At 43.4% G+C, this 25,935-nt stretch overlaps 1 protein-coding gene across 1 annotated transcript; it reads left to right on the top strand.

Moving 5' to 3' along the window:
- Positions 1-3,988: 3,988 nt before the first annotated feature.
- LOC139566746 (uncharacterized) lies at positions 3,989-25,898 on the top strand. Its single transcript, XM_071388033.1, has 6 exons — positions 3,989-4,449; positions 13,158-13,288; positions 13,487-13,657; positions 23,706-23,867; positions 24,202-24,313; positions 24,464-25,898. The coding sequence occupies exons 1-6, from the start codon at positions 4,173-4,175 to the stop codon at positions 25,501-25,503; spliced, it is 1,893 nt and encodes a 630-aa protein (XP_071244134.1). The 5' UTR covers positions 3,989-4,172; the 3' UTR covers positions 25,504-25,898.
- Positions 25,899-25,935: the final 37 nt, after the last annotated feature.

The following is a 25,935-nucleotide window of genomic DNA, read 5'->3' as shown; positions in this document are numbered from 1 at the left end:
CTCAGTTCCACCACCCACATATGCGATGACATCACCTGGTTTCAATGATGTTTCTAGAGACAATATCTCTCTCATCATCACTCAATACCTAGGTTTACCTCCACTGTATTCACATCCTACCATACCTTTGTCTGTACATTATTCCTTTAAACTATTTTATCGCCCCCAGAAACCTCCTTTTACTCTCTGCTCTAGTAGCTCTAGGCGACCAATTCTCATAGCTTTTAGCCGTACCCTTATCCTACTCCTCCTCTGTTCCTCTGGTGATGTAGAGGTGAATCCAGGCCCTGCAGTACCTGGCTCCACTCCTATTCCCCAGGCGCTCTCTTTTGATGACTTCTGTAACCGTAATAGCCTTGGCTTCATGCATGTTAACATTAGAAGCCTCCTCCCTAAGTTTGTTTTGTTCACTGCTTTAGCACACTCTGCCAACCCGGATGTTTTAGCCGTGTCTGAATCCTGGCTTAGAAAGACCACCAAAAATTCAGACATTTTCATCCCCAATTACAAGATTTTCAGACAAGATAGAACGGCCAAAGGGGGCGGTGTTGCAATCTACTGCAAAGACTGCCTGCAGAGTTCTGTTATACTATCCAGGTCTGTTCCCAAACAATTTGAACTTCTACTTTTAAAAATCCACCTCTCTAAAAACAAGTCTCTCACCGTTGCCGCCTGCTATAGACCACCCTCTGCCCCCAGCTGTGCTCTGGACACTATATGTGAACTGATTGCCCCCCATCTATCTTCAGAGCTCGTGCTGCTAGGCGACCTAAATTTGAACATGCTCAACACCCCAGCCACCCTACAATCTAAGCTTGATGCCCTCAATCTCACACAAATTATAAATGAAACTACCAGGTACCACCCCAATTCCGTAAACACGGGTACCCTCATAGATATCATCCTAACAAACTTGCCCTCCAAATACACCTCTGCTGTTTTCAACCAAGATCTCAGCGATCACTGCCTCATTGCCTGCATCCGTAATGGGTCAGCGGTCAAACGACCTCCACTCATCACTGTCAAACGCTCCCTGAAACACTTCAGCGAGCAGGCCTTTCTAATCGACCTGGCCGGGGTATCCTGGAAGGATATTGATCTCATCCCGTCAGTAGAGGATGCCTGGTCATTTTTTAAAAATGCCTTCCTCACCATCTTGAATAAGCATGCCCCATTCAAGAAATTTAGAACCAGGAACAGATATAGCCCTTGGTTCTCTCCTGACCTGACTGCCCTTAACCAACAGAAAAACATCCTATGGCGTTCTGCATTAGCATCGAACAGCCCCCGTGATATGCAACTTTTCAGGGAAGCCAGAAACCAATATACACAGGCAGTTAGAACAGCCAAGGCTAGCTATTTCAAGCAGAAATTTGCTTCCTGCAACACAAATTCAAAAAAGTTCTGGGACACCGTAAAGTCCATGGAGAATAAGAACACCTCCTCCCAGCTTCCAACCGCTCTGAAGATAGGAAACACTGTCACCACCGACAAATCCACTATAATTGAGAATTTCAATAAGCATTTTTCTACGGCTGGCCATGCTTTCCACCTGGCTACCCCCACCCCGGACAACAGCACTGCCCTCCCCTCTGCTACTCGCCCAAGCCTTCCCCATTTCTCTTTCTCCCAAATACAGTCAGCTGATGTTCTAAATGAGCTGCAAAATCTGGACCCTTACAAATCAGCCGGGCTAGATAATCTGGACCCTTTCTTTCTAAAACTATCTGCTGAAATTGTTGCCACCCCTATTACTAGCCTCTTCAACCTCTCTTTCGTGTCGTCTGAGATCCCCAAAGATTGGAAAGCAGCTGCGGTTATCCCCCTCTTCAAAGGGGGGGACACCCTTGACCCTAACTGCTACAGACCTATATCTATCCTACCCTGCCTTTCTAAGGTCTTCGAAAGCCAAGTCAACAAACAGATTACCGACCATTTCGAATCCCACCACACCTTCTCCGCAATGCAATCTGGTTTCAGAGCTGGTCATGGGTGCACCTCAGCCACGCTCAAGGTCATAAACGATATCGTAACCGCCATCGATAGGAAACAATACTGTGCAGCCGTATTCATTGACCTGGCCAAGGCCTTTGACTCTGTCAATCACCACATCCTCATTGGCAGACTCGACAGCCTTGGTTTCTCTAATGATTGCCTCGCCTGGTTCACCAACTACTTCTCTGATCGAGTTCAGTGTGTCAAATCGGAGGGTCTGTTGTCCGGGCCTCTGGCAGTCTCTATGGGGGTGCCACAGGGTTCAATTCTTGGACCGACTCTCTTCTCTGTTTACATCAATGATGTCGCTCTTGCTGCTGGTGATTCTCTGATCCACCTCTACGCAGACGACACTATTCTGTATACTTCTGGCCCTTCTTTTGACACTGTGTTAACAACCCTCCAGGCGAGCTTCAATGCCATACAACTCTCCTTCCGTGGCCTCCAACTGCTCTTAAATACAAGTAAAACCAAATGCATGCTCTTCAACCGATCGCTGCCTGCTCCTGCCCGCCTGTCCAACATCACTACTTTGGACGGCTCTGACTTAGAATATGTGGACAACTACAAATACCTAGGTGTCTGGTTAGACTGTAAACTCTCCTTCCAGACTCACATCAAACATCTCCAATCCAAAGTCAAATCTAGAATTGGCTTCCTATTCCGCAACAAAGCATCCTTTACTCATGCTGCCAAACATACCCTTGTAAAACTGACCATCCTACCAATCCTCGACTTCGGTGATGTCATTTACAAAATAGCCTCCAAAACCCTACTCAATAAATTGGAGGCAGTCTATCACAGTGCCATCCGTTTTGTCACCAAAGCCCCATATACTACCCACCACTGCGACCTGTACACTCTCGTTGGCTGGCCCTCGCTTCATACTCGTCGCCAAACCCACTGGTTCCAGGTCATCTACAAGACCCTGCTAGGTAAAGTCCCCCCTTATCTCAGCTCGCTGGTCACCATAGCAGCACCTACCTGTAGCACGCGCTCCAGCAGGTATATCTCTCTAGTCACCCCCAAAACCAATTCTTCCTTTGGACGCCTCTCCTTCCAGTTCTCTGCTGCCAATGACTGGAACGAACTACAAAAATCTCTGAAACTGGAAACACCTATCTCCCTCACTAGCTTTAAGCACCAGCTGTCAGAGCAGCTCATAGATTACTGCACCTGTATATAACCCATCTACAATTTAGCCCAAACAACTACCTCTTTACCTACTGTATTTATTTATTAATTTATTTTGCTCCTTTGCACCCCATTATTTCTGTCTCTACTTTGCACTTTCTTCCACTGCAAACCAACCATTCCATTGTTTTTTTTAGTTTTTATTTTACTTGCTGTGTTGTACTCACTTCGCCTCCATGGCCTTTTATATTTTTATTTATTTATACATATATTTGTTTGCCTTCACCTCCCTTATCTCACCTCACTTGCTCACATTGTATATAGACTTATTTTTTTTTCACTGTATTATTGACTATATGTTTGTTTTACTCCATGTGTAACTATGTGTTGTTGTATGTGTCGAACTGCTTTGCTTTATCTTGGCCAGGTCGCAATTGTAAATGAGAACGTGTTCTCAATTTGCCTACCTGGTTAAATAAAGGTTAAATAAAATAAAATAAATAAAAACATTAGTGTGTTATTGGAGGGCGAGAGTCCCAAAATGAAAAAAATGCAGCAGCAGTCGACTTCATCACTGCCCTTTCTGCACATAAGGCTGAACAATATTTGGCCAACAACCACATCAAAGGTCATGCTTCAGTGAGGCATAGAGGTACTATTTATTTCTTTGTTTATTGAATATATTTGACATTCACTTTTTATTGCCTTATTTTTTCAGTTACATCAGTGTATTTAATTAAATTGTATAACTTGTTACTTTACTGTTATTCCTCTCTTTCAGAGTTAACAATCATAAAGTGTGGCTTCAGTTGTAGAAATGCGAATGTCAGGGGGGAGCTTTTAGGCACAACACCGGAAACAGACAAGTAAACGGAAGTGAACAAGCCTTACAACAACTTTCACGTTAGCGGTTTTATTTAGACGTTTTAACATCCTGGAACTCAAAATCTGATTAATTTAACTACACGTCATCACCCTATGTAGTGTTTAGTTCGAGTTGGAGACAGGATTTGTTTTCTAGCTAACTAGCTAGCTAGCTAACAATGGCTAACTGTATGATTTTTCACACTCAAATAGCCTCCATCATGGAGGTTCTAGCGAATGCAGCCGTGGCAGAGATCTGTAAACTCGTAGACGACGACTATGCAGTGTTTCGTTTGGAAATAACGCAAAGCCAGAAAGAAAATAGGGCATTGCGGAGGAAACTACTGGAATCGAAGGTGGCACGGGAGCGCGCAGAAAGGACAACGCGAGAGCGCGTCCTCACCAGTCGTCCCAGTAGTGTCAAGATTGTCGAACGATACAGAGGAATGGCAAGAGGTACATTTAGCCGAAGGACGAGGATGCATGGCCTGTCGCTGTTCATAGCGTGTCACCTCGTTCACCAATGCAGATATGTTCAGATGTGTTACCCAGAATTATGTCTGTATATTGTATATAGAACAAGTAGAATCGGACAGTCGCTTTAAAAACAAAAAACAATTTAACAAAATAAATGTAGGGATCTGGCAGTTCTTGGGCAATGGTCTTCCACAGCTTTGATAGGCAGTTCAGAAAGGTATTATCTTGAGGGAGCATACATTGCATTCGGAAAGTATTCAGACCCCTTGACTTTATCCATATTTTGTTAAATTACAGCCTTGTTTTAAAATTGATTATATTAACTTTTCCCTCATTAATCTACACACAATACCCCATAATGACAAAGTGAAAACAGGTTTTTAATATTTTTTGCAAATGTATAAAAAATAACAGAAATACCTTATTTACTTAAGTATTCAGACCCTTTGAGACTCGAAATTAAGCTCAGGTGCTTCCTGTTTCTAGTGATCATGCTTGAGATGTTTCAATTTGATTGGAGTCTATCTGTGGTAAATTCAATTGATTGGACATGATTTGGAAAGGCACACACTTGTCTATATAAGATCCCACATTTGACAGTGCATGTCAGAGCATAAACCAAGCCATGAGGTCGAAGGAATTGTCCGTAGAGCCCTGAGACAGGATTGTGTCAAGGCACAGATCTGAGGAAGGGTGCTCAAACAAATACTGCAGCATTGAAGGTTCCAAGAACACAGGCACCTAAATGCACCTTAAGTCTCTCAGACCATGAGAAACAAGATTCTCTGGTCTGATGAAACCAAGATTGAACTCTTTGTCCTGAATGCCAAGCGTTGCATCTGGAGGAAACATGGCACCCTCCCTACGGTGATGCATGGTGGTGGCAGCATCATGCTGTGGGGATGTTTTTCAGCGGCAGGGACTGGGAGACTAGTCAGGATTGAGGGAAAGATGAACGGAGCAAAGTATAGAGAGATCCTTGATGAAAACCTGCTTCAGAGTGTTCAGGACCTCAGACTGCTGCGAAGGTTCACCTTCCAACAGGACAATGACCCTAAGCACACAGCCAAGACAACGCAGGAGTTGCTTCGGGACAATGTCCTTGAGTGGCCCAGCCAGAGCCCGGACTTAAACCCACTCGAACATCTCTGGAGAGACCTGAAAATAGCTGGGCAGCGACACTCCCGATTCCAACCTGACAGATCTTGAGAGGATCTGCAGAGAAGAATGGGAGAAACTCCCCAAATACAGGTGTGCCAAGCTTGTAGCGTCATACCAAAGAAGACTTGAAGCTGTAATTGCTGCCAAAGGTGTTTAACAAAGTACTGAGTAAAGGGTCTGAATACGTATGTTAATGTGACAGCAGTTATTTTTAAAACATTTGCAAGCGTTTCTAAAAACCTGTTTTCGTCTTTGTCATTATGGGGTATTGTGTGTAGATTGATGAGGGGAAAAACTAATTAATCCATTTTAGAATAAGGCTCTAACATAACAAAATGTGGAAAAAGTCAAGGGGTCTGAATACTTTCCGAATTCACTGTAGGTAGTACAGCCAGGCTGGGCAGTGTGGTAGAGACAATACAATATTTACTGAGATCTCTGCATAGGATGGTCCAAGTCGGTTTTAGATAGAACACCTGCCTGTGGGGAAAACAACCTATGGTTACCTACATTGCCTTCAGAAAAGTATTCATACCCCTTGACTTATTCCACATTTTGTTGTGTTACAGGCTGAATTCATAATGGATTCAAAATAAAAAAAAATCTCAACCATCTACACACAACACCCCGTAATGATAAAGTTGTAACATGTTATTTGAAATTAGTTGCAAATTTTTTGATAATGAAATCCAGAAATGTCACCTTTGGCAGCAATTAGAACTGTGAATCTTTGAGTAAGTCTCTAAGAGCTTTCCACACCTGTATTGTGCAACATTTGCCCATTATTCTTTTCAACATTCTTCAAGCTCTGTCAAATTGGTAGTTGATCATTGCTAGACAACCCTTTTTAGGTTTTGCCATATATTTTGTAGTAGATTTCAATCAAAACTGTAACTCGGCCACTCAAGAACATTCACTGTCTTCTTGGTAAGCAACTCCAGTGTAGATTTGGCCTTGTGTTTTAGGTTATTGTCCTGCTGAATGGTGAATTAGTCTCTCAGTGTCTGGTGGAAAGCAGACTGAACCAGGTTGTTCTCTAGGATTTTGCCTGTGCTTAGCTCCATTCCGTTTCTTTTTTATCCTGAAAAACTCCCCAGGCCTTAATGATTACAAGCATACCCGTAACATGATGCAGCCACCACTATGTTTGAAAATATGGAGAGTGGTACTCAGTAATGTGTTGTTGGATTTGTCCCAAACATAACACTTTGTATTGAGGACAAAAGGTTAATAGCTTTGCCATTTATTTTGCACTATTACTTTCGTACCTTGTTGCAAACAGGATGCATGTTTTTGAATATTTTTATTCTGTACAGGCTTCCATCTTTTCACTCTGTCTATTAGGTTAGTATTGTGGACTAACTACAATGTTTTTCATCCATCCTCAGTTTTCTCTCATCACAACCATTAAACGCTGTAACTGTTTTAAAGTCACCATTGGCCTCATGGTGAAATCCCTGAGCGGTTTCTTTCCTCTGGCAACTGACTTAGGAAGGACACCTGTATCTTTAAAGTGGCTGGGTGTTTTGATGCGCCATCCAAAGTGTAATGAATACCTTTACCATGCTCAAAGAGATATTCAAAGTCTGCTTTTTAAAATATTTTAGGCTTGCCATAACAAAGGGGTTGAATACATTGACTCAAGACATTTCAGCTTTTAAATTGAATTAATCTGTTTAAAAAAAGAATGAAAAACAATTCCAATTAACATTATGGGGCACTGGGCACTGTGTAGGCCAGTGACTAAAAAACATACATGTAATCAATTTTAAATACTGTAGGCTGTAACACAAATGTGAAAAAGGGGTGTGAATGCTTGCTTAAGGTACTTGTAGGTTACCCATTGGCTCACAGAAAAAAACGTGATCCTTTTCAAACTATTTTCTTGTCTGCTGTTTTAGTATATTACAAAACTACGTTTAAGAAAAGTGCATTTTTAAAAATGTAGTTTTAACATTGCCTGCTTCAGAGAGAGAGAGAGATAGAGTCCGAGACAAGGTAGCACGTCCGGTGAACATGTCAGGGTTCCATAGCCGCAGGCAGAACAGTTGAAACTGGAGCAGCAGCACAACCAGGTGGACTGGGAACAGCAAGGAGTTCAGGCAGGGTAGTCCTGAGGCATGGTCCCAGGGCTCAGGTCCTCCGAGAGGGAGAGAGAGAGAATTAGTGGGAGCATACTTAAATTCACACAGGACACCGGATAAGACAGGAGAAATACTCCAGACATAACAGACTGACCCTAGTCCCCAGACACAAACAGTTGCAGCATAAATATGATAACCCCAGACAGGGCCAACCAGGCAGGATATAACCCCACCCACTTTGCCAAAGCACAGCCCCCACACCCTTACAAGGATATCTTCAAACCACCAACTTCTACCCTGAGACAAGGCTGAGTAGTGGTCAAGGCTGAGCAGTGGTCTAGGGCACTGCATCGCAGTGCTAGCTGCGCCACCAGAGTCTCTGGGTTCACGCCCAGGCTCTGTCGCAGCCGGCCGCAACCGGGAGGTCCGTGGGGCGACGCACAATTGGCATAGCGTCGTCCGGGTTAGGGAGGGTTTGGCCGGTAGGGATATCCTTGTCTCAGTATGTAAAATGTAATAAAATGTATGCACTCTACTGTAAGTCGCTCTGGATAAGAGCGTCTGCTAAATGACTAAAATGTAAATGTATAGCCCGTAAAGATCTCCCCCACGGCATGAATCCGAGGGGGGCGCCAAACTCGGACAGGAAGATCACGTCAGTGACTCAACCCACTCAAGTGATGCACCCCTCCTAGGGACGGGATGGAAGACTACCAGTAAGCCAGTGACTCAGACCCCGTAATAGGGTTGAGCCAGAGAATCCCAGTGGAGAGAGGGGAACCGGCCAGGCAGAGACAGCAAGTGCGTTTCGTTGCTCCAGTGCCTTTCCGTTCACCTTCACACCCCTGGGCCAGACTACACTCAATCATAGGACCTACTGAAGAGAGGAGTCTTCAATAAAGACTTAAAGGTCGAGACCGAGTCTGCGTCTCTCACATGGATAGGCAGACCATTCCATAAAAATGGAGATCTATAGGAGAAAGCCCTGCCTCCAGCTGTTTGCTTAGAAATTAAAAGGACAATTAGGAGGCCTGCGTCTTGTGACCGTAGTGTACGTGTAGGTATGTACGGCAGGACCAAATCGGAGAGATAGGTAGGAGCAAGCGCATGTAATGCTTTGTAGGTTAGCAGTAAAACCTTGAAATCATCCCTAGCCTTAACAGGAAGCCAATGTAGAGAGGCTAGCACTGGAGTAATATGATCACATTTTTGGATTCTAGTCAAGATTCTAGCAGCCGTATTTAGCACTAACTGAAGTTTATTTAGTGCTTTATCCGGGTAGCCGGGAAGTAGAGCATTGCAGTAGTCTAATCTAGAAGTGACAGAAGCATGGATTCACTTTTCTGCATCATTTTTGGACTGAAAGTATCTTGTTTTTGCAAAGTTACGTAGATGGAAAAAACTGTCCTTGAAATAGTCTTGATATGTTCGTCAAAAGAGAGATCAGGGTCCAGAGTAACGCCGAGGACCTTCACAGTTTTATTTGAGACGACTGTACAACCATCAAGATTAATTGTCAGATCCAACAGAAGATCTCTTTGTTTCTTGGGACCTAGAACTAGCATCTCCCGAGTTTAAAAGTAAAACATTTTCTGCCATCCACATCCTTATGTCTGAAACACAGGCTTCCAGGGAGGGCAATTTTGTGGCTTCACCATGTTTCATCGAAATGTACAGCTGTGTATCGTTCGCATAGCAGTGAAAGTTAACATCATGTTTACGAATGACATAACCAAGAGATAAAATATATAGTGAAAACAATAGTGGTCCTAAAATGGAACCTTGAGGAACACCGAAACTTACAGTTGATTTGTCAGAGGACAAACCATCCACAGAGACAAACTGATATCTTTACGACAGATAAGATCTAAACCAGGCCAGAACTTGTCCATGTAGACCAATTTGGGGAGTCAATCTTTCCAAAAGAATGTCATGATCGATGGTGTCAAAAGCAGCACTAAGGTCTAGGAGCACGAGGACAGATGCAGAGCCTTGGTCTGACGCCATTAAAAGGTCATTTACCACCTTCATGAGTGCAGTCTCAGTGCTATGATGGGGTCTGAAACCAGACTGAAGCATTTCGTATACATTGTTTGTCTTCCGGAAGGAAGAGAGGAATGAGAGGAATGGGAGAATCAAATGTAGGCCGATTTAGTTAAAAAAATATTTTCTTGGTCAAGTTTTGTCTTTTTAAAGAGAGGCTTTATTACTGCCACTTTTAGTGAGTTTGGTACACAGCCGGTAGATAGGAAGCCCTTTATTATGTTCCACATAGGAGGGCCAAGCACAGGAAGCAGCTCTTTCAGTAGTTTAGTTGGAATAGGGTCCAGTATGCAGCTTGAAGGTTTAGAGGCCATTACTATTTTCATGAATGTGCCAAGAGATATAGAATTAAAGAACTTGAGTGTCTCCCTTGATCCTAGGTCCTGGCAGTGTTGTGCAGACTCAGGACAACTGAACTTTGGAGAAATATTCAGATTTAAAGAGGAGTCTGTAATTTGCTTTCTAATGATCATGATTTTTTCGTCAATGAAGTTCATGTATTTATTTCTGCTGAAGTGAAAGCCATCCTCTCTTGGGGAATGTTTTTTAGTTATCTTTGCGACAGTATAATTTGTTTGGGGGGGGATTGTTCTTATTCTCCTCAATTAAGTTGGAAAAATAGGATGATCGAGCAGCATTGAAGGGTCTTCGATATTGTATGGTACTGTCTTTCCAAGCTAGTCGGAAGACTTCTGGAAGCTTGCTTCAGGGCTCGGTTATTTTCTGTATACCTGAAGCTAGTTTCTTATGACAAATGTTTTGTTTTTAGGGGTGTGACTGCATCTAGGGTATTACGCAAGGTTAAATTCAGTTCCTCAGTTAGGTGGTTAACCGATTTTTGTACTCCGATGTCCTTGGGTAGGTGGAGGGAGTCTGGAAGGGCATCTAGGAATCTTTGGGTTGTCCGAGAATTTATAGTACTGTTTTTGATTATCCTTGGTTAGGGTCTGAGCAGATTATTTGTTGCGATTGCAAACGTAATAAAATGATGGTCCGATAGTCCAGGATTATGAGGAAAAACATTAAGATCCACAATATTTATTCCACGGGACAAAACTAGTTCCAGGGTATGACTGTGGCAGTGAGTAGTTCCGGAGACATGTTGGACAAAACCACACTGAGTCGATGATGGCTCCGAAAGCCTTTTGGAGTGGGTCTGTGGACTTTTCCATGTGAATATTAAAGTTACCAAAAATGTGAATATTATCTGCCATGACTACAAGGTCCGATAGGAATTCAGGGAACGCTGTATACGGCCCAGGAGGCCTGTAAACAGTAGCTATAAAAAGTGATTGAGTAGGCTGCATAGATTTCATGACTAGAAGCTCAAAAGATGTAAACTTAGTCTTTTTTTTAATTGAAATTTGCTATAGTATATGTTAGCAACACCTCCGCCTTTGCGGGATGCGCAGGGGATATGGTCACTAGTGTAACCAGGAGGAGAGGCCTCTTCACACAGTAAATTCATTAGGCTTAAGCCATGTTTCAGTCGGGCCAATCACATCAAGATTACGATCAGTGAATAGTTAATTGACTATAACTGCCTTGGAAGTGAGGAATCTAACATTAAGTAATCCTATTTTGTGATATCACAATCTCTTTCAATAATGACAGGAATGGAGGAGGTCTTTATTCCAGTGAGATTGCTTATGCGAACACCGCCATGTTTAGTTTTGCCCAACCTAGATCGAGGCACAGACACGGTCTCAACGGGGATAGCTGAGCTGACTAAACTGACTGTGCTAGTGGCAGACTCCACTAAGCTGGCAGGCTGGCTATCTCATTGTGGAGCTAGAGGAGTTAGAGCCCTGTCTATGTTCATAGATAAGATGAGAGCACCCCTCCAGCTAGGATTGTGTTTGTAACTGATCAGCAGGCCAGGCGTTGTCCTGTTTGTGGGTGAGTCCCAGAAAGAGGGACAATTATCTACAAATTCTATCTTTTGGGAGGGGCAGAAAACAGTTTTCAACCAGCGATTGAGATGCGATCGTCTGCTGTAGAGCTCATCACTCCCCCAAACCGGGAGGGGGCAGAGACAATTACTCGATGCCGGCACATCTTTCTAGCTGATTTAAACACGGAAGCTATGTTGCACTTGGTGACCTCTGACTGTTTCATCCTAACAACGTTTATGCCGAGGTGGATAACAATATCCCTATACTCGCCAGTTTTAGCCTTAGCCAGCACCATCTTCAGATTAGCATTTACGTCTGTAGCCCTGCCCCCTGGTAAACAGTGTATGATCGCTGGATGATTATTTTTAAGTCTAATACTGCGGGTAATGACTAGGGTTTTCAATTTGTCAGAGCTAATGGTGGGAGGTTTTGGCGGCTCAACCTAGTTACGGGTGGAGGAGAGACTGGAGAAGGCTCTGACTCGTTGCTTAATGGGGAGAACCGGTTGAAAGTTTCCGTCGGCTGAATAAGTGACACCGGTTGAGCATTTAGACAGCATTTCTTTCCAGAAGCCATGAGAAAACTGTCCGGCTGCGGTGACTATGCGAGAGGATTTATACTACTAGCTGTACTTATTGGTGGCTTTTTCACTGTTTAACTTATATGGTGATTGGCATCTAAACTTTCATAGTATAACCACTACAACCGGCAACAGTTCGTCTTTCAATCACCCACATGGGTATAACCAATGAGGAGATGGCACGTGGGTACCTGCTTCTATAAACCAATGAGGAGATGGGAGAGGCAGGACTTGCAGCACAATCTGCGTCAGAAATAGGAATTACTTCTATTTTAACCTTTGGCAACGCTGACACGCGCGAGCAGTGTGGGTGCAAGATTCCTAAATTTATTTTGCAACGCTCGCGCACGCGACGCGAGCGGTGTAGTCAGGGTATTACACGGAACCCAAACCGGCTGTGCGCGTGCGCCATCGTGCATAAATGTATTTGGTCCCCCCTACACCAAACGTGATCACGACACGCAGGTTAAAATATCAAAACAAACTCTGAACCAATTAAATTAATTTGGGGACAGATTCTTGATTTACTGCATTATTTACTGCATTATTTACTAAATGAAAACAATGTGATGCATGGAACATAATACATCAATCAATAAATAGTATATCAAGAAGTTAGGACAAGTGTTGCCTTACATTCTTGCCTATTGTAGACTAGGACAGTAGTGTACAATATACTGTTGACAGTGCTTGACTCAAATAGATACCAGTACTCCTTTTTGTTGCCGGTACTGTTTATATTTAGGTGCAGTATCTCCACAATACTTTTGAACTAATATTCTATAAGAGGAACAGGAGTTGAAGCAGTAGAAAATTTGATGTGCTGGTACTCGGCTCTGGTGAGCTCCTGCACAAGTCAAGCACTGACGTTGAGCATTGACAGTAGCTAACCTAACCACCGCTTTCCCCCAATCACTCTCTCAGGTGAAGGACATCTCACTGGAGGCCACAGGAGCTTTGTGAAGCCAGCAGAACACAATACTTGGAGAGATGACCAACCAATCACTATTGATGAGGGGAGTGGAACCTCAACCCAGCACGTTATCGTGATAGAGGTTAGTGTAATAGTGTTGCATAAAAAATTTGTTACTTTGTAAATCAAATGTGGCCGTTTATTTCAGAACGCTCCCCTCAGCGATTCACTTGCTTACATGTATATCCTCATTTATCTGCCATAGGTGAGCTTTGTGAGACTTCACATTGTTATCCAATTCAACTAATGTAACGGTAATAACCTCCTCTCTTCTTGTCAGTCTGCAGATGCAGAGGCTGAAGATCCTGGTGTCAAGCAGGAGAGGTCTGAAGGAGCGGAGGACCCACGGCACAGCAGACACATCCAAACTGGAACGGCTGAAGCGCCCCATGTAGACAGAGAAGACCCCACCGCCCCAGCACAGCCAAGGACCCGACGCAGCATCACGGAGGTCAGTGGAATGTCGAACGCCGTCCTCAAGTCAGAGACAGACACCAAGACTTTAACTGTAACACACAGTCTCTTACACACAGGATGTGACCACAGATCAGACCCAAAGAGACTGGGCTGTCCTCCTGCTCCCGGCTCAGAGTACTTACCAGTATTTCAACAGAGCCAGAGAACGGTTAATTCCAGTGGGGATGGTAATGGTAACTCGTTAGACACTAGTGGTGATGATTCATCTTGTTCTAATGCTACAGAGATGGACCCTGGCAACATATCCTTGGGTTTAGAGACACAAACTGATCTGTTTAGAGGGGACTGGAACCAGTACAGTAGTAGTGTATACTCTGAAGGGTGCCTAGATAAGAAAGGGGAGGGTCTGGTCGTAGATGAAGTGACCATGAAAGTGGAGGGCGACGTTCCTCCCATATGGAATGCAGATAGTCACCTAGGAGACGGACACTCACAGGGCAGAGATGTCTTAAATTACAGGGGAAGCTTAGAGACAAATCTAAATGTCACGACCCACTCCCCTTTACACACGTTCAGGGATCATGACCAAGTGTCCACGTCGATGGGGCCTTCCGATTCACACGGCCGCGTCCTTTTCAACCAGGTATTGAACTCAAACGACAGGGCTAAAGCCCAGACTCAGGGAGGGGGTACCACATCAGGCAATAGCAAAGAGAAACGGTTCCTCTGCATGTTCTGTAACAAAGGCTTCAGCTGCCTCCAGAAGGTGGAGGTCCACCAGAGGATCCACACAGGGGTGAAACCCTTCAGCTGTACCCAGTGTCATATGCGCTTCGCCCAGGCTGGCACCCTGAAGAGGCACCAGAGGGTCCACACAGGGGTGAAACCCTTCAGCTGTACCCAGTGTCACATGCGCTTCGCCCAGGCTGGTGACCTGAAGAGGCACCATAGGGTCCACACAGGGGAGAAACCCTACAGCTGCCCCCAGTGTGAGAAGAGATTTACCCGCCAGCACCAGCTGAAGATGCACATGAAGGTCCACACGGGAGAGAGGCCGTTCGCCTGTACGCACTGCGGGAAGAGATTCTCAGATAGGAGCTACCTCAGGATACACCAGCAGAAAAAACATTCCACTCAATAGCTGCAGATGTTTAGATGTATTAAATATAAAGATTAATTTTCATTGTTGTCAGCAGAAAAGACCCACAGATGCATTTGGAATAATGTGAGTAGCAGATGTCAGTGTTGAATATTCCTGGGTAGAATATTGCATCCAGACATGTGATATATATTTTAGGCATATTGTGTTTGTACTGCCCAGGGATGGGCAGCTTTGATGGGGGTGGGGGCCACAAAGAAATCGGAACTCAGTCAGATCCCGCCCTAGCCTTTTGGGGGCCCTAAGCTATATTTTGCGAGTTTTAGCAAAGAGGGAAAAAAATGTTTTAGAGTTAATTTCCTGCAATTCTACACATTTTGCCATGGGGCGTAGAGAAAATTTGGCAATTTTTCTGCAATTCTACAATTTTTTTGCCATGAGGTGGATAGAAGATTTAATGTAATTTTATGCAATTCTACACATGATTAATGAGGGCCCCCAGGTCAGTAATTCAATCATGATTACTACAAGTTTGGAAATAATACGTATTTGGCCATAGGGGGAAGACAAATGCTTGCAGTTTTTAATATGATATCTGACGATCAATTGGGTCCCCCCTGTCAGTAATTCGGCCACGATTACTACAAATGTAGATATCTTGGGGGGGGGGGGTTAATCCATAGACAAAAGGGTCGCTGCCAGTTGCCCATCCCTGGTGTAGGCTATATGTGACGCGCTCTATCATAATCAGTCGGAAGTAGCAATGACTAATTTGCATATAAATTGTGTTTTTGTCGAAATGTTAGATTTTTTGCTATTTAGGGGTTTCATCTGGTTTTAACAAAACAATATCTTTGCTTTCATTATCTGTATGTGTTATTGCCAAATCCAGTATAAATATAGTTTTTAATCTTTTAAATGTAGGATGAAACGTAGCAACGGAGCACTTTCCCATCCGTTTGGTGGATGCTAGCTTGTAACACATCAGGCTTTCGAGGCACTAGCTTATCTGCACTATCAAACCCTCCTCTATTCAGAAATCATGAAGGAATTACAAACTAGCTAGCTCGCTATATATTTTGAATCAAGCTACAATAGGCTATTCAATCGGATGATTTTCCTGTAGTGTATCATCCGCGGGAAAAAGCTACACTCTCTCGCTCTTCAAAACCCATCATACGTAGTTACACTGTCGCTACTGCCTACACCTTAGCTAGCTAGCTTTGCTTTCAACTGCATTGATGGATTTCCGGGAGAGAGAAATCGCTAGATTTTTAAATAGTAATGTTGTGCTGGGAGCTGGTTCAGACGATCAGTGGCATCAACTTATTGCCGACTACTTTTTAACCCTGCGCCACAGTGCTGTGAACTCTGCGTGTAACACATCCGGTGTCAGGATAAATAAAAAGCAAGGTCTGCTAACTTTCTTTAATTATGTTTAATTACCGCAAACAATGAATGGCAAATGCAATTTTCGTATATACGGGTTCGCTGTATCACCGCGCAGGATGAACAGGGAACTGGCAAGAAGTACGTAAACAGCTGTTCTTATACCATAGTTTCAACGCGTCTGTTGGCCTATCACAGTAGAGGCTGGGCTTGGTTTAGACTTTGCCCCCCTTTGATGGCCCTTTGTCCAAGCCCCTTGGCGCGTTCCTTTGTCCACGTCTGGTTGCTGGGTAGATTAGATCCGTCTTGTGTCTGTCAATTCTACACTGAAACAGTTCCTAATATGGTATTGTCCAGTATTCTAAACTCCTGGTTGGTCTAGAGAGATGCACCCCTCCCTTCTCCAGACTGTCCACAGCTTTTATGGCCTGTGTTGGTCAGTCCTTACACCTACACACACACCCCCCTCTGTATTGTTTGTGTGTGTGTAACAAAACAATATTCATTTTCACCCTATATGCTACCCGGCTATAGTGCATAAACATAAATCCTAACAGTGCAACGCCATAAACGACTCAGACAAGCTCACTGAAGTCGAGGCCGAGCACCTTGAGGAGGCAACCGAGGAAGACCACCCGTTAATGGTGGATCCATCAATTACGGTGCTTCAGTCGTTCGAGGGGAAATATGTCAGTGGTGGTGGGCAAGAAATTGAAAAGGCTTGCGAGTTCAGGTGCACTTGCAAGTCCAATAAAGGGAAGCCGTGATATTTGTTTTTTACCCCCGAGGAGATGGTCAAGCGACGTGACCAGATGAATTAGCTAACTCACCAATGGTAAGTGCTTGCCATTCAAGTAGTAGTCAAGTTTATATGGGTGTGTAATGTGTGCATGTTTTCTGTGTCTGTCTATCTGTTAGTGTGTTTGGGTGTGATGAGGTGTGGCTTGGGGGCGGTGAGAGTGAAGTGGGGGATGTGTAGCACATGCAACCTAGCTATGTAGATAGTAGCTTATGGGATCTGTGTGTTGTGGGTGCTGGTATTTGTCCTAAAGACAGGTTACATAAATACATGAAATGGCCATCTATAAAGTTATAACATTTCTTTATATCGAACCTGACCCATTTACACTACTAGTAACAGTGTGTGTGTGTGTGTGTGTGTGGGATTCACGCATGCATTTCAATCTGTACAGGTTGCGTAGTTTGTGTTTTATTGAAAGTGTTTATATCACTTTAAAATGTGTTGGCTAGAATAGATGACGACAATGACTGAATGTTAAAAAATTAGATATTGTTAGTTGTCTTATTTTTCAGATGAAAAACATCTAGTGCTCATTGGCAAGATCTCTGGTTCCATGAACCTCTGCAAGGAAATGGTCACCTCGAACAGGAACTAACAAAAAGGAAACATCAGAGGACATATTTCTTTGAGAAAATCTCCAGAGAAACATTCAAGTTCCGACACGCGTAAGTTTTCATTCGAGTAATACAACCTGATGTCCTCTGTTCTTATTGGGGCTGCAGCAGTATTAACAAGTTCATGAGGTATTTAAGAAAATATGAGTAGTAGGCTATATCATGAATATAAATAAAACAGCTGAGAATACATTGTGCCTTTCAGCACATTTAAAAAATGTCAGAATTTCTACAAAAAGCTGACTGCAGTGATAAAGTTCTATAGTTCTAAGGATCGTGGTGAGGCTCCATGGAAAAAGAGGTGTGGTGGTCGTCTCGCCAGAAAACAGGTGCTGTCCTACGAGGACACTCAGTGAATTGTCCACTATGTCAACAACTTCGCCGATGTCCACGCGGTGCTGCTCCCAGGACAGATCCCTGAATTTAAGAGGTCAGACATCCTGGCGCTACCGACATTTGAGACCAAAGTCCTGTGTGTGGCACTAGTACAAAAACGTTCATGCGTGATCATGGTGAGTGTTTTCCTAAATCTCGATACTTATATTTGTACCAAACGTTCGTCAGCTCAAGCCAGGGGCAAAGACTCTAACCAAAGCTCACACGAATCAGATCCAAAGAGACTTACTCTCTGGTGACGCGCGTGTGTAGTCAGATTTTCTTTAACGTTTCTCATTTTAGTTGTTGCTTAGAGACCAGGACTTACTCTGACCATTTTTAGCTCATTCTGTTGCTTGTACACTACATTACCAAAAGTATGTGGACACCTGCTCGTCGAACATCTCATTCCAAAACCATGGGCATTAATATGGAGTTGGTCCCCCCCTGGGGGGTGTTGGAACATTGCTGTGGGGACTTGCTTCCATTCAGCCACAAGAGCATTAGTGAGGTCGGGCACTGATGTTAGACGATTAGGCCTGGCTCGCAGTCTACGTTGTAATTCATCCCAAAGGTGTTTTGATGAGGTTGAGGTCAGGGCTCTGTGCAAGCCAGTCATGTTCTTCCACACCAATCTCGACAAACCATTTCTATATGGACCTCGCTTTGTGCAGGGGGGCATTGTCATGCTGAAACAGGAAAGGGCCTCCCCCAAACTGTTGCCACAAAGTTGTAAGCACAGAATCGTCTAGAATGTAATTGTATGCTGGAGCATTAAGATTTCCCTTCACTGGAACTAAGGGGCCTAGTCCGAACCATGAAACACAGCCCCAGACCATTATTCCTTCTCCACCAAACTTTACAGTTGGCACTATGCATTGGGGCAGGTAGCATTCTCCTGGCATCTGCCAAACCCAGATTCTTCCGTTGGACTGCCAGATGGTGAAGTGTGATTCATCACTCCAGAGAACGTGTTTCCACTGCTCCAGAGTCCAATGGCGCCGTGCTTTACACCACTCCAGCCGACGCTTAGTGTTGAGCATGGTGGTCTTAGGCTTGTGTGCGGCATCTCGGCCATGAAAACCCATTTCATGAAGCTCCCAACAAACAGTTCTTGTGCTGACGTTGCTTCCAGAGGCAGTTTGGAACTCAGTAGTGAGTTCTGCAACTGAGGACAGACGATTTGAGCTTCTCATTCTTTGAGCTTGTGTGGCCTACCACTTCGCGGGTGAGCCGCTGTTTCTCCTAGACGTTTCCACTTCACAATAACAGCACTTACAGTTGACAGGGGCAGCTCTAGCAGGGCAGAAATTTTATGAACTGACTTGTTGGAAATGTGGCATCCTATGACGGGGCCACATTGAAAGTTACTGAGCTCTTCAGTAAGGCCATTCTACTGTCAATGTTTGTCTATGGAGATTGCATGGCTGTGTGCTCTATTTTATACACCTGTCAGAAACGGGTGTGGCTGAAATAGCCAAATTCAGTCATTTGAAGGGGTGTCCACATTAGAGGTCGTCCGATTAATCGGAATGGCTGATTAATTAGGGCCGATTTCAAGTTTCCATAACAATCGGAAATCTGTATTTTTTTACACCTTTATTTAATCTTTATTTAACTAGGCAAGTCAGTTAAGAACACATTCTTATTTTCAATGACGGCCTAGGAACGGTAGGTTAACTGCCTCGTTCAGGGGCAGAACGACAGATTTTTACCTTATCAGCTCGGGGGATTCAATCTTGCAACCTTACCGTTAACTAGTCCAACGCTCTAACCACCTGATTACATTGCACTCCACGAGGAGCCTGCCTGTTACGCGAATGCAGTAGAAGCCAAGGTAAGTTGCTAGCTAGCATTAAACTTATCTTATAAAAAACAATCAATCAATCATAATCACTAGTTAACTACACATGGTTGATGATATTACTAGTTTATCTAGCGTGTCCCGCGTTGCATATAATCGATGCGGTGCGTATCGTTGCTCCAATGTGTACCTAACCATAAACATCAATGCCTTTCTTAAAATCAATACACAGAAGTATATATTTTTAAACATGCATATTTAGCTAAAATAAATCCAGGTTAGCAGGCAATATTAACCAGGTGAAATTGTGTCACTTCTCTTGCGTTCATTGCACGCAGAGTCAGTGTATATGCAAAAGTTTGGGCCGCCTAATTTGCCAGAATTTTACGTAATTATGACATTACATTGAAGGTTGTGCAATGTAACAGGAATATTTAGACTTATGGATGCCACCCGTTAGATAAAATACGGAACGGTTCCGTATTTCACTGAAAGAATAAACGTCTTGTTTTCGAGATGATAGTTTCCGAATTCGACCATATTAATTATGGCTCGTATTTCTGTGTGTTATTATGTTATAACTAAGTCTATGATTTGATAGAGCGGTTTGACTGAGCGGTGGTAGGCAGCAGCAGGCTCGTAAGCATTCATTCAAACAGCACTTTCCTGCGTTTTGCCAGAAGCTCTTCGCTGTGCTTCAAGCCTACAACTCCCGAGATTAGGCTGGTGTAACCGATATGAAATGGCTAGCTAGTTAGTGGGGTGCGCGCTAATAGTGTTTCAAACGTCACTCGCTCTGAGACTTGGAGTAGTTATTCCCCTTGCTCTGCATGGGTAACGCTGCTTCGAGGGTGGCTGTTGTCGTTGTGTTCCTGGTTCGAGCCCAGGTAGGAGCGAGGAGAGGGATGGAAGCTATACTGTTACACTGGCAATACTAAAGTGCCTATAAGAACATCCAATAGTCAAAGGTTAATGAAATACAAATGGTATAGAGAGAAATAGTCCCATAATTCCGATAATAACTACAACCTAAAACTTCTTAACTGGGAATATTGAAGACTCATGTTAAAAGGAACCACCAGCTTTCATATGTTCTCATGTTCTGAGCAAGGAACTTAAACGTTAGCTTTCTTACATGGCACATATTGCACTTTTACTTTCTTCTCCAACGCTTTGTTTTTGCATTATTTAAACCAAATTTAACATGTTTCATTATTTATTTGAGGCTAAATTGATTTTATTGATGTATTATATTAAGTTAAAATAAGTGTTCATTCAGTATTGTTGTAATTGTCATTATTACAAATAAAATAAAAAAATCGGCCTTTTTTGGTCCTCCAATAATCGGTATCGGCGTTGAAAAATCATAATCGGTCGACCTCTAGTCCACATACTTTTGTATATATAGTTTATGTGTACAATTGTGTGCACGTGTATCCATATAGAAAATGATGTAGACAGACACTATCTGTATAGTTGGAGCAAGATGTAATTTGTGTGTGTGAGCGTAAGTGAAAAAGAAGAACATGGGCACTCGTCAATGGATTTCATGTATTGTTTTGTATTAGGTAAATAGTTGTTATTCATTATTTGAATAAATGTCTTAGAAGTAATTGCAAACGTTGACTGCGTTTTTCTCAAAAACATGATTTGGAGATACTCTGCATGTAATGGCATGTAACTTTCTTGTCATTTGGAGTAGAGCGATCATGATGGTCTCAGTCGAAAGCTAACATTCTCCTTTTTCCAGCACTGTGTTTTGGGGTCAATGTGACTGATTATGATAAAGCGAGTCACATATCATGTTCACAAATGCCTACTTCATTATTTCCATTCCACTACTTAATTATTTTCCCAAAACACTTTTAATGAGAAAATGAATGCTGTTCATCAAGTTCATGCCGATTTTTTTTAAATAAATAAATATATATAAAAATAATAAAATGTACAGTGAGGGAAAAAAGTATTTGATCCCCTGCTGATTTTGTACGTTTGCCCACTGACAAAGATATTATCAGTCTATAATTTTAATGGTAGGTTTATTTGAACAGTGAGAGACAGAATAACAACAAAAATATCCAGAAAAATGCATGTCAAAAATGTTATAAATTGATTTGCATTTTAATGAGGGAAATAAGTATTTGACCCCTTCTCAATCAAAAAGATTTCTGGCTCCCAGGTGTCTTTCATACAGGTAACGAACGGAGATTAGGAGCACACTCTTAAAGGGAGTGCTCCTAATCTCAGTTTCTTACCTGTATAAAAGATACCTGTCCACAGAAGCAATCAATCAATCAGATTCCAAACTCTCCACCATGGCCAAGACCAAAGAGCTCTCCAAGGATGTCAGGGACAAGATTGTAGACCTACACAAGGCTGGAATGGGCTACAAGACCATCGCCAAGCAGCTTGGTGAGAAGGTGACAACAGTTTCTGTGATTATTCGCAAATGGAAGAAACACAAAAGACCTGTCAATCTCCCTCAGCCTGGGGCTCCATGCAAGATCTCACCTCGTGAAGTTGCAATGATCATGAGAACGGTGAGGAATCAGCCCAGAACTACACAGGAGGATCTTGTCAATGATCTCAAGGCAGCTGGGACCATAGTCATCAAGAAAACAATTGGTAACACACTATGCCGTGAAGGACTGAAATCCTGCAGCGCCCGCAAGGTCCCCCTGCTCAAGAAAGCACATATACATGCCCGTCTGAAGTTTGCCAATGAACATCTGAATGATTCAGAGGACAACTGGGTGAACGTGTTGTGGTCAGATGAGACCAAAATGGAGTTCTTTGGCATCAACCCAACTTGCCGTGTTTGGAGGAGGAGGAATGCTGCCTATGACCCCAAGAAACCATCCCCACCGTCAAACATGGAGGTGGAAACATTATGCTTTGGGGGTGTTTTTCTGCTAAAGGGACAGGACAACTTCACCGCATCAAAGGGACGATGGACGGGGCCATGTACCGTCAAAACTTGGGTGAAAACCTCCTTCCCTCAGCCAGGGTATTGAAAATGGGTCGTGGATGGGTATTCCAGCATGACAATGACCCAAAACACACGGCCAAGGCAACAAAGGAGTGGCTCAAGAAGAAGCACATTAAGGTCCTGGAGTGGCCTAGCCAGTATCCAGACCTTAATCCCATAGAAAATCTGTGGAGGGAGCTGAAGGTTCGAGTTGCCAAACGTCAGCCTCAAAACCTTAATGACTTGAAGAAGATCTGCAAAGAGGAGTGGGACAAAATCCCTCCTGAGATGTGTGCAAACCTGGTGGCCAACTACAAGAAACGTCTGACCTCTGTGATTGCCAACAAGGGTTTTGCCACCAAGTACTAAGTCATGTTTTGCAGAGGGGTCAAATACTTATTTCCCTCATTAAAATGCAAATCAATTCATAACATTTTTGACATGCGTTTTTCTGGATTTTTTTGTTGATATTCTGTCTCTCACTGTTCAAATAAACCTACCATTAAAATTATAGACTGATCATTTCTTTGTCAGTGGGCAAACGTACAAAATCAGCAGGGGATCAAATACTTTTTTCCCTCACTGTATATGATTTTCATATGGTGTATTCAACACTTGTTTATGTTTAATAAAACAATTGGACTTTTCATTCTAAGACTTTCATTGAGACTCTCTTTAGTATACATCACATCTGATCTCACCCTATTCTACATACACCCAAGAGCACTTTATAACTAATATACACTTACTAAATATACCCACACACTAACAAACACCTACTGTACATGTCAAAATAGTTTAGTCAGGTTTGTCTGATGATGACTTATCATTAAAAACATTTTTTTTACCCACAACATCATATTTATGTCCACCATGATGGGTTTAACAACCATGAAGTCGTTCTGTAACTACAGTATATGACTCAAACGTGGTGGGGATGGGTAAAGACTCCATGTCAAATGTGTGTTTATTATCTTTGTGTACATACTTGAGGAAGTGTATGTCTAATCTGTATCACCTGGCTCTTACAGGAGGAGGGTCCAGAGGTGCTGCTGGTGAAGGAGGAGGGGTGTGAGGAGGGATTGGGGAAGCCTGAGGGGAACATGTTCATGGAGGACAACCAGACTACACCTCCTCCTGAACCCACAGAGGAACCAACTAAGCAGCACAGGACCAAACACAGTCTCACTGAGGTGAGCATGTTTCAATGCAAAAATAAGAAAGTGTCACCTTTTTGGGCCCTCACCAGTTTGCATCCCTGTATAGAGGCAGGTGGGGACCTGATCCTAGATCAGCACTCTTACTCTCAGACTGTGGATACTGGCCCAGGTCTTGATTAATTTTGTTTTAAGTGTGGGACCATGCCTTTGACTTATCAAATCATTAAAGAGTGTCAAGTAATCAAATCGACTAACATGTTTGCATAGTACTCATAGCAATCCCTCATTGCCCATTCAGATGCTCTATAGCAGGGTGCTCATATCATATTTCTTGATCCAACATCCTCTCACTCTGTATCTCTTACAGTCAGTAGACATGGAGGATGGGAAGCCTGATCTGCTGATAGTCAAAGAGGAGACAATAGAAGACATATCAGAGAGCACTGACCTGCTGAGTGGACTAAAGATGGGGGAGCAAGGTAAGAGATTAATACATATTGCCTACATACAGTAATATATCTTCAATGGGAATAGTGATGCACCTGGCTATGATTTTTTTCTCCATAAAACTCCATATGTAGAGTTCACTGCCATGTTTATGAAGTCTATTTTGTAACCTCTTCCCGCAGGTGGTTGGCTAGAGGCTAACAGAGGAGTCTGGGTGTCCATCTTGGATTCCCAGACCGGTGCAGCCAAGATCCCAGGGGATGACATCACTGAGCAGGCCAGGACCAGATGCAACATAGTGGAGGTCAGCGGATGGGACAGCGTCCTCAACTCTGGGCTGGGGAACAACACTGTTAACCACAATCAGAAACAGACAGTGGAACACAAAACAACATCTGAACTTAGTCTCCATGACAACAGACTGGCTGAGACCAGGGCGAGGTGTAGATTTGGTCTGCGAGCACGGGGAGGTGTCTGTATTCAGCTGGAGAGAACAGACACAGAGTTGGTTAGCGATGCTCCCTCCTGCTCCTATAGTTGTGATTCAGAGAGACTGATGGCACCTCCGGTTAACCCCATAACAGGTGCTGCCTTCAACCTGCCTTCTATAGGATCTATCAACTGGAACATGGACCCTGTGACAACACAGACACTCCCTGGCCTTCGTCCTCCTCACACTCTCCTGATGTTGAACCAGACCACAGACAATGCCAGTGCCTCAACACTAAATGGCTACACAAGCCCATTGACAAATGACATGGGTAGTAACGCTATCAGCAGATCCAGTGGCAAAGAGAAGCGCTTCCTGTGTTCGTTCTGTGGGAAAGCCTTCAGTTTCCCTAAACAGGTGGAGATCCACCAGAGGATGCACACGGGGGAGAAACCGTTCAGCTGCCATCTGTGCCGGGCTAGTTTCTCCCACTCGTCCAGCCTGAAGAGGCACCAGATGGTCCACACAGGGGTGAAACCCTTCAGCTGTACCCAGTGTAATATGCGCTTCGCCCAGGCTGGTGACCTGAAGAGGCACCAGAGGGTCCACACAGGGGAGAAACCCTTCAGCTGCCCCCAGTGTGAGAAGAGGTTCACCCGTCAGAACCAGCTGAAGATGCACTTGAAGGTCCACACGGGAGAAAGGCCGTTTGCCAATACGCACTGCAGGAAGAGGTTCTCAGAGAGGAGCTACCTCAGGATACACCCGCAGAAAAACCATTCCACTCTATAACATTGAAAGTAACCATTCCGCTGGATAGATTCTGATGTGTTGATCAAACCCTGCAATAAAGACGAAGATGAATTTTCATTGTTGTCAGCAGAAAAGACCCACAGATGCAGATTTCAGTGTTGAATATTCTTTGGGAGAATATTTCATCCAGACATTGTGTGATATATATAAGGCATATATAAGCCTAAAAAGTCTACATATTGTTGTATTGTGTAGGCTATATGATGTTCACAAATACCTATTTCATTACTTCCATTAAACTACCCCCAATACACTTTTAATGAGAACGTGAATGCGGTTTATCAAGTTAATGCAGAGTTTTAGTTGAAATGTGTGGTTTTCATATGGTGTATTTAAAACTGGTTTATGTTAAATAAACACTGACTTTTCAGTGACTTTTATTGAGACTCCCTGAAGAGACTGAGTGTACAA

The sequence above is a fragment of the Salvelinus alpinus genome, chromosome 39 (genome assembly GCF_045679555.1).
Source record: "Salvelinus alpinus chromosome 39, SLU_Salpinus.1, whole genome shotgun sequence".
In the NCBI taxonomy this organism is placed as follows: domain Eukaryota; kingdom Metazoa; phylum Chordata; class Actinopteri; order Salmoniformes; family Salmonidae; genus Salvelinus; species Salvelinus alpinus.
The sequence above is the reverse complement of the archived record's forward strand: the minus strand, read 5'-3'. Positions and strand labels throughout refer to the sequence as shown.